Source organism: Bombina bombina, chromosome 3 (genome assembly GCF_027579735.1).
Source record: "Bombina bombina isolate aBomBom1 chromosome 3, aBomBom1.pri, whole genome shotgun sequence".
Classification (NCBI taxonomy): Eukaryota; Metazoa; Chordata; class Amphibia; order Anura; family Bombinatoridae; genus Bombina; species Bombina bombina.
The window spans coordinates 1,257,378,235-1,257,397,016 of record NC_069501.1 but is presented as its reverse complement, the minus strand read 5'-3'; the positions used below and the strand labels follow the sequence as shown (position 1 = coordinate 1,257,397,016).

The 18,782-nt window shown below is 41.4% G+C and overlaps 1 protein-coding gene across 1 annotated transcript in view; it reads right to left on the bottom strand.

Annotated features, from left to right (window-relative positions):
• XNDC1N (XRCC1 N-terminal domain containing 1, N-terminal like) overlaps positions 1–18,782 on the bottom strand; it is a 446,185-nt gene that overhangs the window by 65,342 nt on the left and 362,061 nt on the right. Inside the window, exon 7 of the mRNA XM_053705638.1 lies at positions 11,247–11,349. Coding sequence (XP_053561613.1) covers positions 11,247–11,349 — 103 coding nt within the window. The remainder of the gene's footprint in view (positions 1–11,246; positions 11,350–18,782) is intronic.

The window sequence follows — 18,782 nt, the reverse complement described above, 5'->3', positions numbered from 1 at the left end:
TTTCTATCTAAAGGATCCTTAAACGAGGTACCATCTGACGTAGGAATGGTAGTACGTTTAGCAAGGGTAGAAATAGCCCCATCAACTTTAGGGATTTTGTCCCAAAATTCTAACCTGTCAGGCGGAACAGGATATAATTGCTTAAAACGTTTAGAAGGAGTAAATGAATTACCCAATTTATCCCATTCTTTGGAAATTACTGCAGAAATAGCATTAGGAACAGGAAAAACTTCTGGAATAACCGCAGGAACTTTAAAAACCTTATCCAAACGTATAGAATTAGTATCAAGAGGACTAGAATCCTCTATTTCTAAAGCAATTAGTACTTCTTTAAGTAAAGAGCGAATAAATTCCATCTTAAATAAATATGAAGATTTATCAGCATCAATCTCTGAGATAGAATCCTCTGAACCAGAAGAGTCCAAAGAATCAGAATGATGGTGTTCATTTAAAAATTCATCTGTAGAGAGAGAAGATTTAAAAGACTTTTTACGTTTACTAGAAGGAGAAATAACAGACAAAGCCTTCTTTATGGATTCAGAAACAAAATCTCTTATGTTATCAGGAACATTCTGCACCTTAGATGTTGAGGGAACTGCAACAGGCAATGGTACATTACTAAAGGAAATATTATCTGCTTTAACAAGTTTGTCATGACAATTATTACAAACAACAGCTGGAGGAATAGCTACCAAAAGTTTACAGCAGATACACTTAGCTTTGGTAGATCCAGCAGGCAGTGATTTTCCTGTAGTATCTTCTGGCTCAGATGCAACGTGAGACATCTTGCAATATGTAAGAGAAAAAACAACATATAAAGCAAAATAGATCAAATTCCTTATAAGACAGTTTCAGGAATGGGAAAGAATGCCAAATATCAAGCTTCTAGCAACCAGAAGCAAATGAAAAATGAGACTGAAATAATGTGGAGACAAAAGCGACGCCCATATTTTTTAGCGCCAAATAAGACGCCCACATTATTTGGCGCCTAAATGCTTTTGGCGCCAAAAATGACGCCACATCCGGAACGCCGACATTTTTGGCGCAAAATAACGTCAAAAAAAATGACGCAACTTCCGGCGACACGTATGACGCCGGAAACGGAAAAGAATTTTTGCGCCAAAAAAGTCCGCGCCAAGAATGACGCAATAAAATGAAGCATTTTCAGCCCCCGCGAGCCTAACAGCCCACAGGGAAAAAAGTCAAATTTTTGAGGTAAGAAAAATATGATAATTCAATGCATAATCCCAAATATGAAACTGACTGTCTGAAAATAAGGAAAGTTGAACATTCTGAGTCAAGGCAAATAAATGTTTGAATACATATATTTAGAACTTTATAAATAAAGTGCCCAACCATAGCTTAGAGTGTCACAGAAAATAAGACTTACTTACCCCAGGACACTCATCTACATGTTTGTAGAAAGCCAAACCAGTACTGAAACGAGAATCAGTAGAGGTAATGGTAAATATAAGAGTATATCGTCGATCTGAAAAGGGAGGTAAGAGATGAATCTCTACGACCGATAACAGAGAACCTTATGAAATAGACCCCGTAGAAGGAGATCACTGTATTCAATAGGCAATACTCTCTTCACATCCCTCTGACATTCACTGCACGCTGAGAGGAAAACCGGGCTCCAACTTGCTGCGGAGCGCATATCAACGTAGAATCTAGCACAAACTTACTTCACCACCTCCCTTGGAGGCAAAGTTTGTAAAACTGATTTGTGGGTGTGGTGAGGGGTGTATTTATAGGCATTTTAAGGTTTGGGAAACTTTGCCCCTCCTGGTAGGAATGTATATCCCATACGTCACTAGCTCATGGACTCTTGTTAATTACATGAAAGAAAATCCCCTTTCCTCCAGTAACAGTTGAAGTAATAGAATCCAACTGAGAACCAAATAAATTATTACCTTGGAAAGAAAGAGATAATAATCTAGACTTAGATGTCATATCAGCATTCCAAGATTTAAGCCATAAAGCTCTTCTAGCTAAAATAGCTAAAGACATGGATCTAACATAAATTTTGATAATATCAAAAATGGCATCACAAAAAAAATGATTAGCATCTTGCAGTAAGCGAACAATGCTAGATATGTCAGAATCCAATTCTTGTTGTGCTAAATTCTCCAACCAAAAAGTTGATGCAGCCGCAACATCAGCCAAAGAAATTGCAGGCCTGAGAAGATGACCTGAATATAAATAGGCTTTCCTTAGATAGGATTCAAGTTTCCTATCTAAAGGATCTTTAAAAGAAGTACTATCTTCCATAGGAATAGTGGTACGTTTAGCAAGAGTAGATATAGCCCCATCAACTTTGGGGATCTTTTCCCAAAACTCTATAGAAATTGCTGGTAAAGGATACAATTTTTTAAACCTTGAAGAAGGAATAAAAGGAGTACCTGGCTTATTCCATTCCTTAGAAATCATATCAGAAATAGCATCAGGAATAGGAAAAACCTCTGGAGTAACCACAGGAGGTTTAAAAACAGCATTTAAACGTTTACTAGTCTTAATGTCAAGAGGACTAGCTTCCTCAATATCCAAAGTAATTAACACTTCTTTTAACAAAGAACGAATATACTCTATTTTAAACAAATAAGTAGATTTGTCAGTGTCAATATCTGAGGAAGAATCTTCTGAATCAGATAGATCCTCATCAGAAGAGGATAAATCATTATGTTGTCGGTCATTTGAAATTTCGTCAACTTTATGAGAAGTTTTAAAAGACCTTTTACATTTATTAGAAGGCGGAAATGCAGACAAAGCCTTCTGAATAGAATCAGTAACAAATTCTTTAAAATTCATAGGTATATCATGTACATTAGAAGTTGAAGGAACTGCAACTAGCAATGCACTATTACTGATGGATACATTCTCTGCATGTAAAAGTTTATCATGACAACTATTACAAATGACATTCGGAGATATAATTTCCACAATCTTACAACAAATGCACTTAGCTTTGGTAGAACCGATGTCAGGCAGCAAAGTTCCAACAGATACTTCTGAGGCAGGATCAGATTGAGACATCTTACAAAATGTAAAAGAAAAAACAACATATAAAGCAAAATTATCAATTTCCTTATATGACAGTTTCAGGAATGGGAAAAAATGCAAACAGCATAGCCCTCTGATATAGAAAAAGGCAAGAGGCAAACAGCAATGGGGTATAAAATTAATGAAAAATTTGGCGCCAAGTATGACGCACAGCGTAAGTTTTTTTTTTTGGCGCCAACAATATCCGGAAATGACACACTTGCGCCACTAACGACGCAACCGCGTGTAAGGCTTCTGCGTCAACTACGATGCCGGAAATGATGAACTTGCGTCAACGGACGTACTTTTCGCGCCAAAACAATTCTCGAGCCAAGAATGACGTAATAAAGTCTAGCATTTGGCGCACCCGAGGGCCTAATGCTGCCCGCAATTTGTAAGAAAAAAGTAGTCTATTTTGAAAAAAAGACTAAACCCCAGGTAAGAAAAAAATATTTCTTAATATGTTTATTTACCAAATATGAAACTGACAGTCTGCACAAGGAAATACATGAACCTGACTCATGGCAAATATAAGTACAATACATATATTTAGAACTTTATATAAATGCATAAAGTACCAGACCATAGCTAAGGTGTCTTAAGTAATAAAAAACCGATAACAGAGAACCTATGAAATAGACCCCCGTTAGGAAAATCACTGCATTCAATAGGTGATACTCTCTTCACGTCTCTCTGACATTCGCTGTACTCTGAGAATCGGGCTTCAAAAAAGCTGAGAAGCACATGTCAACGTAGAAATCTTAGCACAAACTTACTTCACCACCTCCATAGGAGGCAAAGTTTGTAAAACTGAATTGTGGGTGTGGTGAGGGGTGTATTTATAGGCATTTTGAGGTTTGGGAAACTTTGCCCCTCCTGGTAGGATTGTATATCCCATACGTCACTAGCTCATGGACTCCTGCCAATTACATGAATGTATCTCTGTAACTCAAAAATGTATCTCTGTAACTCAAAGTTCTCTCAATGCATGAGTGACAAAATGGTACTGGAGATTCCACTTGGGAATCAAAGCACACCTTGCATGAAACAACTTGTAAAGCCTCTTCCATCTTTGCAAAAGAAATATCAAAAGAGAAAAAAATAGACCATTTTTAAAGTAACTTAAATTGAAGGTACTGTGCCTTTAAATAAATTTTTAACGTCGGATGTAAAGCCCGCAATAAAACCCCAGGCCACCCAAACACCTTAGTAGCTTCACTGAGGTGCCTACCTGTCCTGCAGCCAGAGAACGAGCCTTACTCCCAAACAATCTGTTTCGGACCTGCAACGACTTAGAAATGTATTATACACATGGAGCAGCCAACAACTGCGCCACTTACAGCCGAAAGCACAACTGAAAGCGTGCCAACAGCCCTCTAACAAGGACCCTCCCCCTTTCATAAGAAGCGGTCCCGGTGGTCATAATACATAATGCACTGTAGGCAAAGAGAATGACTGGGGTTTGTGGGAAGGGAAGTGATACTTAACAGCTTTGCTGTGGTGCTCTTTGCCTCCTCCTGCTGGCCAGGAGTGATATTCCCAACAGTAATTGATGATCTGTGGACTCACTGTGTCATTAGAAAGAAAACTTTCCAACTAACTTTTGTCATAAAATTTGCTTTGTTCTCTTGATATACTTTGTGGAAAGCTAAAACTAGGTAGGCTCATATGCTAATTTCTAAGCCCTTGAAGGCTGCCTCTTATCTATTTGCATTTTGACAGTTTTCCACAGACAGACAGCGCTAGCTCATGTGTCCCATATAGATAACATTGTGCTCACTCTCGTGGAGTTATTTATGAGTCAGTAATGATTGGCTAAAATGCAAGTCTGTCAAAAGAATTAAAATAAGGGGGGAGTCTGTAGAGGCTTAGATTCAAGATAATCACAGAGGTAAAAAAGGAAATTTATGCTTACGTGATAAATTTATTTCTTTTACGATATGACGAGTCCACGGATTTCATCCTTACTTATGGGATTACGCCTCCTGTTTAGCAGGAAGTGGCAAAGAGCACCACAGCAGAGCTGTATATATAGCTCCTCCCTTCCCTCCCCCTCCAGTCATTCGACCGAAGTTAGGAAGAGAAAGGAAAAGCCAAAGGTGCAGAGGTGACTGAAGTTTAACAAAAATAAATACCTGTCTTAGAAATGACAGGGTGGGCCGTGGACTCGTCATATCGTAAAAGAAATAAATTTATCAGGTAAGCATAAATTTCCTTTTCTTTTACAAGATATGACGAGTCCACGGATTTCATCCTTACTTATGGGATACAATACCAAAGCTATAGGACACGGATGAAAGGGAGGGACAAGACAGGAGCCTAAACGGAAGGCACCACTGCTTGAAGAACCTTTCTCCCAAAACCAGCCTCAGAAGAAGCAAAAGTATCAAATTTGTAAAATTTGTAAAAAGTGTGAAGAGATGACCAAGTTGCCTTGTTTTTAAAAGCATCGTTTTTAAATGCCTATGAGGAAGCCACAGCCCTAGTAGAATGAGCCGTAATTCTTTCAGGAGGCTGCTGTCCAGCAGTCTCATATGCCAGACGGATGATACCCTTCAGCCAAAAAGAAAGAGAGGTAGCCGTAGCTTTTTGGCCCCTACGCTTTCCAGAAAAAACAACAAATAATGAAGATGATTGACGAAATTCCTTAGTCGCCTGCAAGTAAAACTTCAGGGCACAGACCACGTCCAAGTTATGCAACAGACGCTCCTTCTTAGAAGAAGGATTAGGACATAATGAAGGAACAACAATTTCCTGATTAATATTCTTATTAGAAACAACCTTAGGAAGGAAACCAGCCTTATCAGAATGAAAGATAAGATAAGGTGAGTCACATTGTAACGCTGAAAGCTCAGAAACTCTATGAGCAGAAGAAATAGCAACCAAAAATAAAACTTTCCAAGATAACAACTTAATATTTATGGAATGCATGGGTTCAAACGGAACCCCTTGAAGAACATTAAGAACTAAATTCAAACTCCAGGGTGGAGCAATTGGTCTAAACACAGGCTTAATTCTGGTTAGAGCCTGACAAAAAGACTGAACGTCTGGAACATCTGCCAAACGTTTGTGTAGCAAAATTGACAAAGCAGAGATTTGTCCCTTTAGGAACTCGCTGATAACCCTGTCTCCAATCCTTCTTGGAGAAAAAACAGAATCTTGGGAATCCTAATTCTACTCCATGAGTAGCCCATGGATTCGCACCAATAAAGATATTTATGCCATATCTTATGGTAGATCTTTCTAGTAACAGGCTTACGTGCCTGAATCAAAGTATCAATGACCGAATCAGAGAAACCCCGCTTAGATAAAGTCAAGCGTTCAATCTCCAAGCAGTCAGTTGCAGATAAACTAGATTTGGGTGTTGGAAGGGTCCCTGAATGAGAAGGTCCTGCCTCAATGGAAGTTTCCACGGCGGCAGAGAGGACATGTCCACTAGATCGGCATACCAAGTCCTGCGAGGCCATGCAGGCACGTTTAGAATTATTGAAGCCCTCTCCTGTTTGATCCGAGCAATCACCCGGGAAAGAAGAGCAAACGGTGGAAACACATAAGCTAGGTTTGAACGACCAAGGCACTGCCAAGGCATCTATCAGTTCGGCCTGAGGATCCCTTGACCTGGATCCGTATCTTGGGAGCTTGGCATTCTGACGAGACGCCATCAGATCCAATTCCGGTCTGCCCCATCTGAGCATCAGAGTGGCAAAGACCTCCGGATGGAGTTCCCACTCCCCCGAATGAAACGTCTGTCTGCTTAAAAAGTCCACTTCCCAGTTGTCCACTCCTGGGATGTAGATTACTGACAGATAACAAGAGTGAGCCTCCGCCCACCGAATTATCTTGGATACTTCTGTCATCGCTAAGGAACTTCTTGTTCCTCCCTGATGATTGATGTAAACCACAGACGTGATGTTGTCCAACTGAAAACGGATGAATTTGGCCGAAGCCAACTGAGGCCAAGCCTGAAGCGCATTGAATATTGCTCTCAATTCCAGAATATTGATTGGAAGTAGAGACTCTGACCGAGTCCACACACCCTGAGCGTTCAGGGAATTCCAGACTGCACCCCAACCTAGTAGGTTAGCGTCCGTTGTCACTATCACCCATGAGGGTCTGCGGAAGCACGTCCCTTGTGACAGGTGATCCGGCAACAACCACCAAAGAAGAGAGTCTCTTGTCTCCTGATCCAGATCTATCTGAGGAGACAAATTTGCATAATCTCCATTTCACTGCCTGAGCATGTTCAGTTGTAGCGGTCTGAGATGAAAACGAGCAAACAGAATGATGTCCATTGCCGCCACCATCAATCCAATTACCTCCATGCACTGAGCCACTGATGGCCGAGGATTGTACTGAAGGGCTCGGGATGTATTCAGAATCTTTAACTTTCTGACCTCTGTCAAGAAAATTTTCATGGATATGGAATCTATTAGAGTTCCCAGGAAGGGAACCCTGGTCTGGGGAATTAATGAACTCTTTTCTAGATTCACCTTCCACCGTGAGTCCTCAGAAAGGACAGAACCATGTCTGTATGAGACTTTGTCAGCTGGTAAGACGATGCCTGGATCAGAATATCTTCTAGATAAGGCGCCACTGCAATACCCCGCGGCCTGAGAACCGCCAGAAGGGACCCTAGAACCTTTGTAAAGATCCTGGGAGCTGTGGCCAACCCGAAGGGAAGAGCCACGAACTGAAAATGTTTGTCCAGGAAGGCAAACCTTAGGAACTGATGATGATCCCTGTGGATAGGAATATGAAGGTATGCATCCTTCAAGTCCACGGTAGGCATATATTGACCCTCCTGGATCAATGGCAGAATTGTTTGAATAGTCTCCATTTTGAAGGATGGGACTCTGAGAAACTTGTTTAGACTATTGAGATCTAAAATGGGTCTGAACGTTCCCTCTTTTTTGGGAACGAAAAGATTTGAGTAAAACCCCTGGTCCAGTATTGAAACAGGACAAATTACTCCCATAGTAGAGAGGTCTTTTACACAACGTAAGAATGTCTCTCTTTTTATTAGGCCTACAGACAATCGTGAAAGAAGGAACCTCCCCCTTGGGAGAGAATTTTTTAATTCCAGTTGATACCCTTGGGACACGATTTCCAATGTCCAGGGGTCCTGAACATCTCTTACCTAAGCCTGGGCAAAAAGAGAAAGTCTGCCCCCTACTAGATCCGGTCCCAGATCGTGGGCCGCCCCTTCATGCTGTCTTGGGAGCAGCAGTGGGCTTCTTGGTTTGTTTACCTTTGTTCCAAGCCTGGTTGGGTCTCCAGACGGCCTTGGCTTGCGCAAAATTCCCTTCCTGTTTAGCGGAAGAAGAAGCGGGGACTCCTTTGAAGTTCCGAAAGGAACGAAAATTATTTTGTTTACCCCTCAGTTTAGCTGCTTTATCCTGAGGTAGGAGATGACCCTTACCTCCCGTAATGTCAGAAATTATTTCTTTCAAGTCAGGCCCGAATAGGGTCTTTCCTTTGAAAGGAACAGCCAAAAGCTTTGACTTAGATGACACATCAGCAGACCAAGACTTTAACCATAACGCTCTACTCGCTAAAATTGTAAATCCAGCATTCTTAGCCGCCAACTTGGCAATCGGAAAGGCGGCGTCCGTAATAAAAGAATTAGCCAGCCTAAGAGCCTTAATTCTATCTAAAATTTCCTCTAAAGGATTCTCAGTCTTAAGAGACTCTTCTAAGGCGACAAACCAGAAAGCCGCCGCAGTGGTAACTGGTACAATGCAGGCTGTCGGTTGTAAAAGGAAACCCTGATGAATAAATAACTTTTTTAGAAGATGCTCCAATTTCTTATCCATAGGGTCTTTGAAGGCACAACTGTCTTCAATAGGAATAGTTGTACGCTTAGCCAGGGTAGATATAGGTCCCTCCCACCTTAGAGACTGTTTGCCAAGAGTCCCGAACAGTGTCAGATATGGGATACATTTTCTTAAAATTAGGAGAAGGTGAGAACGGGATACCCGGTCTTTCCCATTTCCATGTAATAATATCCGAGATTCTCTTAGGAACCGGAAAAACATCCGAGTAAGTAGGCACCTCTAAGTATTTGTCTATCTTACACAATTTCTCTGGTGGTACCACAATAGAGTCACAGTCATCCAGAGTCGCTAAAACCTCTCAAAGCAACAGGCGGAGGAGTTCAAGCTTAAATCTGAAGGACATGACGTCCGAGTCCGTCTGAGGTAACACATTTCCCGAATCAGAAAGTTCCCCCTCAGACAGACGTTCCCTGACCCCCAAATCAGATCCCTGTGAGGGTACATCGGAAATAGCCAACAAAGCATCAGAGGTCGCAGTATTCAAATTGACTTCTGTCCTGCTGCGTTTGCCCTGTAACACTGGCAACTTAGATAAAACCTCTGTAAGGGTAGATGACATAACTGCAGCCATATCCTGCAGAGTAAATGAAGTAGACGCGGTTGAAGAACCCGGCGTCGCTTGGGTGGGCGTTAGAGGTTGTGACGCATGGGGAGAAAGTAGCGGCATACCCTGATTCTCATCAGACTGAGAAGCATCCTTAGACACTTTCCTTAAAGAAAATCTGCCCTTTACATTGTAAGGCCCTTGCAGTACATGAGGGCCAAAAAGTAAGAGGGGGTTCCACAATGGCATCTAAACACATAGAACAAGTAGTTTCCTCAAGTTCAGACATGTTAAACAGACTAGCAATAGCAATAATAGTCGTTCTTTACTTGAAATATTGAGCTCTGAAGTCAAATTACATAGACAAAATATTTGTATTATTAAATAATAAAAGCGCAACAATTTTTCTGATATCTCCAAAACAACGTTTTCAGCAATAAAAACAATCCTTATGTGTCCAAAATAGTCTAAAAATATTGCACCAATTTGCTTAGATATGTTATATATCAATTTAACTCGATTTTACTAGTTATAACAACTTTATAAGGATTCAGGCCCCTGCGCCTACCTGCCCCCAGAATATTCAGAATCTGCTGCAGTAGCTCCTAAGCCTCTTCGTTAGGCAAAATAACTTAGGCCCCACCGGAGCTCAGGACCTTGCTAACTATCCGATCCGGATGATACTGCGCGTCTGAGTGCGCAAAATTAGGCCCCGCCCACCGTGGGCGTAACTCTAGCCTTACAGAGACCCGCATGGGTAGTTGGTTAAAAACAAACATGTCGGTTCTCAAAATAAAATATATACGCCATGTGCCCGTCTTACATACACAAGGAAACAAACATGATGCACAATTACAAAACGTAACTTTCTCTCTCAGGAACGTTATCATTATATGACAAAACCAGCCCTTAGCCAGCAATCGCATCTCCCAGCGCTTAGCCCACACTTAATATCCTAAATGAAGTCCTCAGACATATTTAGCAATCAACATAAAGGGAATTACAGGTACACCATTTCTATACATATAGTGCATACTGATTACCCCTCCCCGGATAGGGAATAATGTCAGCCTGTTCTGATGCATCAAGTCTCCCCAGAAGTAAATGACTGAACATACCTCAATGCTGCTTGTAGCATGACACGGTTCTCCACACTGAAAATGTTTCTTTACACTACCATCAACTGCTCTGTCGAACCAGCATGGATCTTAGATAATTTTTGCTAAAATCATCAACATCAGGGCAGAAAAATAAAATGTCTTCACTCCTCTTGGGAAGTTATAGACTGACAATTTCTCCCTGAGGAAAATAGTACTCACTGGCACCATTTTAAAATAAAAAACTTATTGATTGTAGAATCTAAACTAACAGCTCACTTTACCTCTTCCTATCACTAACACAGGAAAAGAGAATGACTGGGGGGGAGGGAAGGGAGGAGCTATATATACAGCTCTGCTGTGGTGCTCTTTGCCACTTCTTGCTAAACAGGAGGCGTAATACCATAAGTAAGGATGAAATCCGTGGACTCGTCATATCTTGTAAAAGAAAGTATATTAATATAACGGTGTTGGTTATGCAAAACTGAGAAATGGGTAATAAAGGAATTATCTATCTTTTTAAACAATACAAATTCTGGAGTAGACTGTCCCTCTCAGGAATATCAGGCAAAACAAAAGATTTTTTTTATGATGAATAATGCATCTGAGTTTATACTTTTACAAGTTGAATATGTGACACTGCTAATAAAAAATGGAATGAAATCTCAGTTATTACAGAACAAAAACAAACTGACAAAGAAACTCTGAGCAAGACAAGCAGCAGCTTACCTTCCCGTGGACTCTGTCATCCTCAGTCTCCTTCTGCCACTAGGTTTTGTACTTTCCTTCTTTTGAGGGGTAGGTTGTGACAATGATGAATCTGGGAAAGCACCTGTAGGTAAGAGAAAAACTGCTGTTTCAAAATGTAAATACAAATAAATAAAACCGAGGTTCACCAACTGTACTAAAATCTCACTAGATTCACAAGACAGTGTTACCATACTGTTTTACTTAAAAAAACAGTTGTTTGCGGTCTGCTTTAAATAAATCTGTGTATATATATATATATATATATATATATATGATACACACAAACTACTAATCTAGCTTGGACCAGCTTTACATTTCTACAAATTGTGCTTCAAGATAGTTAGGAAATGAGTATCTATTAAAAACTTTAAAATAAATTTTATAACAGACCTTCATTTTTTCTGATTAAAAATAATCACTGTTAAGTACATAGTAAATAATCAGGGTAAATGGTGCTGTAAGGATCAATAGTGGTGAAAATCATTATGTAAGAGTTTGGTGAGGCTGAACATGGAATTCTTTTATTCAGTGAATATATAATTTTGCTTTTAATTGGTGGAGTATGCATTTGCATTGCACTATTTGATATACAAATAGTAGATTCTGGTATGAACACATCTATTTTTATAGTTTCAGAAATAGGATTTTAAATACGTCAACTCTTAGCAATGCTTTAGGGGTTAATTATTTTAAAAAAGTCTCCTATGGTTTTTGACAACAAATTACTCCTTAGTGCACAGCAGAAAATATTTAATGCAAACTTATACCACTGGGCATCATGGCCAAAAATATTGGCACCCCTGCATTTCTGTCAGATAATGCACCACTTCACCCAGAAAATTGTTGCAATTACAAATGTTTAGGCATTCTCATGTTTATTTATTTGTTTGTATTGGAATGACACACAGAAGTGGAGGAAAAAAATATAATTTATGCTTACCTGATAAATTCATTTCTCCTGTAGTGTAGTCAGTCCACGGGTCATCCATTACTTATGGGATTATAACTCCTCCCTAACAGGAAGTGCAAGAGGATCACCCAAGCAGAGCTGCTATATAGCTCCTCCCCTCTACGTCATATCCAGTCATTCGACCGAAACCATACGAGAAAGGAGAAACTATAGGGTGCAGTGGTGACTGGAGTTTAATTAAAATTTAGACCTGCCGTAAAAACAGGGCGGGCCGTGGACTGACTACACTACAGGAGAAATGAATTTATCAGGTAAGCATAAATTATATTTTCTCCTGTTAAGTGTAGTCAGTCCACGGGTCATCCATTACTTATGGGATACCAATACCAAAGCTAAAAGTACACGGATGACGGGAGGGACAGGCAGGATCTTTACACGGAAGGAACCACTGCCTGTAGAACCTTTCTCCCAAAAACAGCCTCCGAAGAAGCAAAAGTGTCAAATTTGTAAAATTTTGAAAAAGTGTGAAGTGAAGACCAAGTTGCAGCCTTGCAAATCTGTTCAACAGAGGCCTCATTCTTAAAGGCCCAAGTGGAAGCCACAGCTCTAGTAGAATGAGCTGTAATCCTTTCAGGAGGCTGCTGTCCAGCAGTCTCATAGGCTAAACGTATTATGCTACGAAGCCAAAAAGAGAGAGAGGTAGCCGAAGCTTTTTGACCTCTCCTCTGTCCTGAATAAACGACAAACAGGGAAGAAGTTTGACGAAAATCTTTAGTTGCCTGCAAATAAAATTTCAGGGCACGGACGACGTCCAGATTGTGCAAAAGTCGTTCCTTCTTTGAATTGGATGTTTGAAAGGACCCTGAATCAGAAGGTCCTGTCTCAGAGGCAGAGACCATGGTGGACAGGACGACATGTCCACTAGATCTGCATACCAGGTCCTGCGTGGCCACGCAGGCGCTATTAGAATCACTGATGCTCTCTCCTGTTTGATCCTGGCAATCAATCGAGGAAGCATCGGGAAAGGTGGAAACACATAAGCCATGTTGAAGACCCAAGGTGCTGTCAGAGCATCTATCAGCACTGCTCCCGGGTCCCTGGACCTGGATCCGTAACAAGGAAGCTTGGCGTTCTGGCGAGACGCCATGAGATCCAGATCTGGTTTGCCCCAATGATGAAGCAGTTGGGCAAACACCTCCGGATGAAGTTCCCACTCCCCCGGATGAAAGGTCTGGCGACTTAGAAAATCCGCCTCCCAGTTCTCCACGCCTGGGATGTGGATCGCTGACAGGTGGCAAGAGTAAGACTCTGCCCAGCGAATTATCTTTGAGACTTCCATCATCGCTAGGGAACTCCTTGTTCCTCCTTGATGGTTGATGTAAGCCACAGTCGTGATGTTGTCCGACTGAAACCTGATGAACCTCAGAGTTGCTAACTGAGGCCAAGCCAGAAGAGCATTGAAAATTGCTCTTAATTCCAGAATGTTTATTGGAAGGAGTCTCTCCTCCTGAGTCCATGATCCCTGAGCCTTCAGGGAATTCCAGACTGCGCCCCAACCTAGAAGGCTGGCGTCTGTTGTTACAATCGTCCAATCTGGCCTGCGGAAGGGCATCCCCTTGGACAGATGTGGCCGAGAAAGCCACCATAGAAGAGAATCTCTGGTCTCTTGATCCAGATTTAGCAGAGGGGACAAATCTGAGTAATCCCCATTCCACTGACTTAGCATGCACAATTGCAGCGGTCTGAGATGCAGGCGCGCAAATGGTACTATGTCCATTGCCGCTACCATTAAGCCGATTACCTCCATGCACTGAGCCACTGACGGGTGTTGAATGGAATGAAGGACACGGCAAGCATTTAGAAGTTTTGATAACCTGTCCTCCGTCAGGTAAATTTTCATTTCTACAGAATCTATAAGAGTCCCTAGAAAGGGAACTCTTGTGAGTGGCAATAGAGAACTCTTTTCTACGTTCACCTTCCACCCATGCGACCTTAGAAATGCCAGAACTAACTCTGTATGAGACTTGGCAGTTTGGAAACTTGACGCTTGTATCAGAATGTCGTCTAGGTACGGAGCTACCGCTATGCCTCGCGGTCTTAGTACCGCCAGAAGAGAGCCCAGAACCTTTGTAAAGATTCTTGGAGCCGTAGCTAGCCCGAAGGGAAGAGTTACAAACTGGTAATGCCTGTCTAGGAAGGCAAATCTTAGATACCGGTAATGATCCTTGTGAATCGGTATGTGAAGGTAGGCATCCTTTAAATCCACTGTGGTCATGTACTGACCCTCTTGGATCATGGGTAAGATGGTTCGAATAGTTTCCATTTTGAACGATGGAACTCTTAGGAATTTGTTAAGGATCTTTAAGTCCAAGATTGGTCTGAAGGTTCCCTCTTTTTTGGGAACCACAAACAGATTTGAATAGAATCCTTGCCCGTGTTCCGACCGCGGAACTGGGTGGATCACTCCCATTAGTAAGAGGTCTTGTACACAGCGTAGAAACGCCTCTTTCTTTATCTGATTTGCTGATAACCTTGAAAGATGAAATCTCCCTTGTGGAGGAGAAGCTTTGAAGTCCAGAAGATATCCCTGAGATATGATTTCCAACGCCCAGGGATCCTGGACATCTCTTGCCCAAGCCTGGGCAAAGAGAGAAAGTCTGCCCCCCACTATATCCGTTTCCGGATCGGGGACCCTCACTTCATGCTGTCTTAGGGGCAGCAGCAGGTTTTCTGGCCTGCTTGCCCTTGTTCCAGGACTGGTTAGGTTTCCAGCCCTGTCTGTAGCGAGCAACAGTTCCTTCCTGTCTTGGAGCGGAGGAAGTTGATGCTGCTCCTGCCTTGAAATTACGAAAGGCACGAAAATTAGACTGTTTAGCCTTTGGTTTGGCCCTGTCTTGAGGCAGGGCATGGCCCTTACCTCCAGTAATGTCAGCGATAATTTCTTTCAAGCCGGGCCCGAATAATGTCTGCCCTTTGAAAGGAATATTAAGCAATTTAGAGTTAGAAGTCACATCAGCTGACCAGGATTTAAGCCACAGCGTTCTGCGCGCTTGAATGGCGAATCCGGAGTTCTTAGCCGTAAGTTTGGTTAAGTGTACTACGGCATCAGAAATAAATGAATTAGCTAGCTTAAGGGCTTTAAGCTTGTTCATAATCTCATCCAATGGAGCTGTGCTAAGGGTCTCTTCCAGAGACTCAAACCAGAATGCCGCCGCAGCAGTGACAGGCGCGATGCATGCAAGGGGTTGTAATATAAAACCTTGCTGAACAAACATTTTCTTAGGGTAACCCTCTAACTTTTTATCCATTGGATCTGAAAAAGCACAGCTATCCTCCACCGGGATAGTGGTGCGCTTAGCCAGAGTAGAAACTGCTCCCTCCACCTTAGGGACCGTCTGCCATAGGTCCCGTGTGGTGGCGTCTATTGGAAACATTTTTCTAAATATAGGAGGGGGTGAAAAGGGCACACCGGGTCTATCCCACTCCTTGTTAACAATTTCTGTAAGCCTTTTAGGTATAGGAAAAACGTCAGTACACGCCGGTACCGCAAAATATTTATCCAGACTACATACTTCTCTGGAATTGCAACCGTGTTACAATCATTCAGAGCCGCTAATACCTCCCCTAGTAAAACACGGAGGTTCTCAAGCTTAAATTTAAAATTTGAAATCTCTGAATCCAATTTACTTGGATCAGATCCGTCACCCACAGAATGAAGCTCTCCGTCCTCATGTTCTGCAAATTGTGACGCAGTATCAGACATGGCTCTACTATTATCAGCGCACTCTGTTCTTACCCCAGAGTGATCGCGTTTACCTCTTAATTCTGGCAATTTAGATAGTACTTCAGTCATAACATTAGCCATGTCTTGCAAAGTGATTTGTATGGGCCGCCCTGATGTACTTGGCGCCACAATATCACGCACCTCCTGAGCGGGAGGCGAAGGTACTGACACGTGAGGAGAGTTAGTCGGCATAACTTCCCCCTCGTTGTCTGATGATATTTTTTTAACATATAAAGTTTGACTTTTATTCAAAGTAACATCTATACATTGAGTGCACAAATTTCTATTGGGCTCCACATTGGCCTTTAAACATAGTGAACAAACAGATTCATCTGTGTCAGACATGTTTAAACAGACTAGCAATAACACTAGCAAACTTGGAAAAAAATTTTAAATAAATTTACAAGCTATATAAAAAACGCTACTGCGCCTTTAAGAAACATAAAAATGTGACACAGTTTTATTAACAATGAACCAAATATGTTAAAACAATCAAATTTTAACAGAAAATGTATAAAGTTAGCAGAGGATTGCACCCACCAGCAAAAGGATGATTAACCCCTTAATACCCAAAACGGATAACAGTTGAAATAATAAACGTTTTTATCACAGTCAAACACACTGTCACAGGTCTGCTGTGACTGATTACCTCCCTCAAAACTAGTTTTGTAGACCCCTGGGCTCTGTAGAGACGTCCTGGATCATGGAGGAAGAAATAGGAAGACTGTGACTAAATTTTTACTGCGCAATAAAGCGCTAAAATAGGCCCCTCCCACTCATATTACAACAGTGGGGAAGCTCAGTAAACTGTTTTTATGCAGAAAAAAACGACAGCCATGTGGTAAAAATCATGCCCATAAAGTTTTATCACCAAGTACCTCAGAAAAAACGATTAACATGCCAGTAAAACGTTTTAAAATTGAAAATTATGAAGTGTTATTAATAAGCCTGCTGCTAGTCGCTTTCACTGCAGTGCAGGCTCAAATATTACTTTAATATTGACAGTATTTTCTTAGTGAAATTCCATTCCCCAGAAATACCTCAGAGTATACATACATACATATCAGCCTGATACCAGTCGCTACTACTGCATTTAAGGCTGCACTTACATTACATCGGTATTAGCAGTATCTTCTCAGTCAATTCCATTCCTTAGAAAATAATTTACTGCACATACCTCCTTGCAGGTGGGCCCTGCATGCTATCCCCTGTTCTGAAGTTACCTCACTCCTCAGAATGGCCGAGAACAGCAAGTGGATCTTAGTTACGACCGCTAAGATCATAGAAAACTCAGGCAGATTCTTCTTCTAAGGCTGCCTGAGAACAAACAACACACTCCGGTGCCGTTTAAAATAACAAACTTTTGATTGAAGAAATAAAAACTAAGTTTAACACACCACAGTACTCTCACATCTTTAGTTAGGTGCAAGAGAATGACTGGATATGACGTAGAGGGGAGGAGCTATATAGCAGCTCTGCTTGGGTGATCCTCTTGCACTTCCTGTTAGGGAGGAGTTATAATCCCATAAGTAATGGATGACCCGTGGACTGACTACACTTAACAGGAGAAAGCCAAATCTGACATATTCCACACAAAACTCCAAAAATGGACTGAACAAAATTATTGGCATCTTCTCAAAATGGTAAGAAATAATTGCATTCCAAGTTTGTGATGTTCCTGTAATTTGTAATTAAACTCTCCTGTATCAATTAACAGCTGCTGCCATTATAGAAATCACACCGCAGCCAGTTTAAATGGTGAAAAATGTACTCAACCTTTCTGCTGTGTATCTCTGTGTGCCACACTGAGCATGGAGAAGAGAAAGAGCAGCAAAGAATTGTCTGAGGATTTGAGAACAATAATAGTGAAAAAGTATGGACAATCTCAAGGTTACAAGTCCATCTCCAGAAATCTTAATGTTCCTGTGTCCACAATGCGCAACAAGTTTACAGCCCATGGCACTGTAGCTAATCTCCTTGGACATGGACGAAAGAGAAACATTGATCAAAGATTGCAACTAAGGATTGTTCAAATGGTGGATAAAGAACCTCGATCAACTTCCAGACAAATTCAAGCTGACCTTCAGACACAGGGTCTAAATGTGTCAACTCGCACTATACGTTGCTATCTGAATAAAAAGGGACGCTATGATAGGAGACCCAGGAGAACCCCACTGCTGACACAAACATAAAAAAGACAGATTGGAGTTTGCCAAAATCCTTTTGGGAGAATGTGCTGTGGACAGACGAAACAAAATTACAACTTTTTGGTACAGCCCATCATTCTACTGTTTTTAGAAAAAGAAATGAGGCTTTTAAAGAAAAGAATACAGTCTCTACAGTCAAACATTGGTGTAGGTTCACTGATGTTTTCAGGTTGCTTTGATGCTTCAGGTACTGGATGTCTTGACTGTTTGCATGGCATTATGAAATCTGAATACTACCAAAGAATTTTGTGGTGCAATGCAGGGCCCAGTGTCAGAAAGTTGTGTCTTCATCAGAGGCCATGGGTCTTACAAAAGGACAATGATCCAAAGCACTTGTCAAAAAGCACCCAGAAATAGTTTAAGACAAAGTGCTGTAGAGTACTGAGCTGGCAAGCAATAAGTCCAGATCTCAATCCCATAAAGCACCTGTGGAGAGATCTCAAAATAGCAGTTGGGAAAAACAAAATTTATGCTTACCTGATAAATGTATTTCTTTATTGACAAGATAAGTCCACGGATCATCTAATTACTAATGGGATATATCTCTAATGCCCAGTAGGAGGCGGCAAAGAGCACCACAGCAAAGCTGTTAAATATCACCTCCCTTCCCCAGT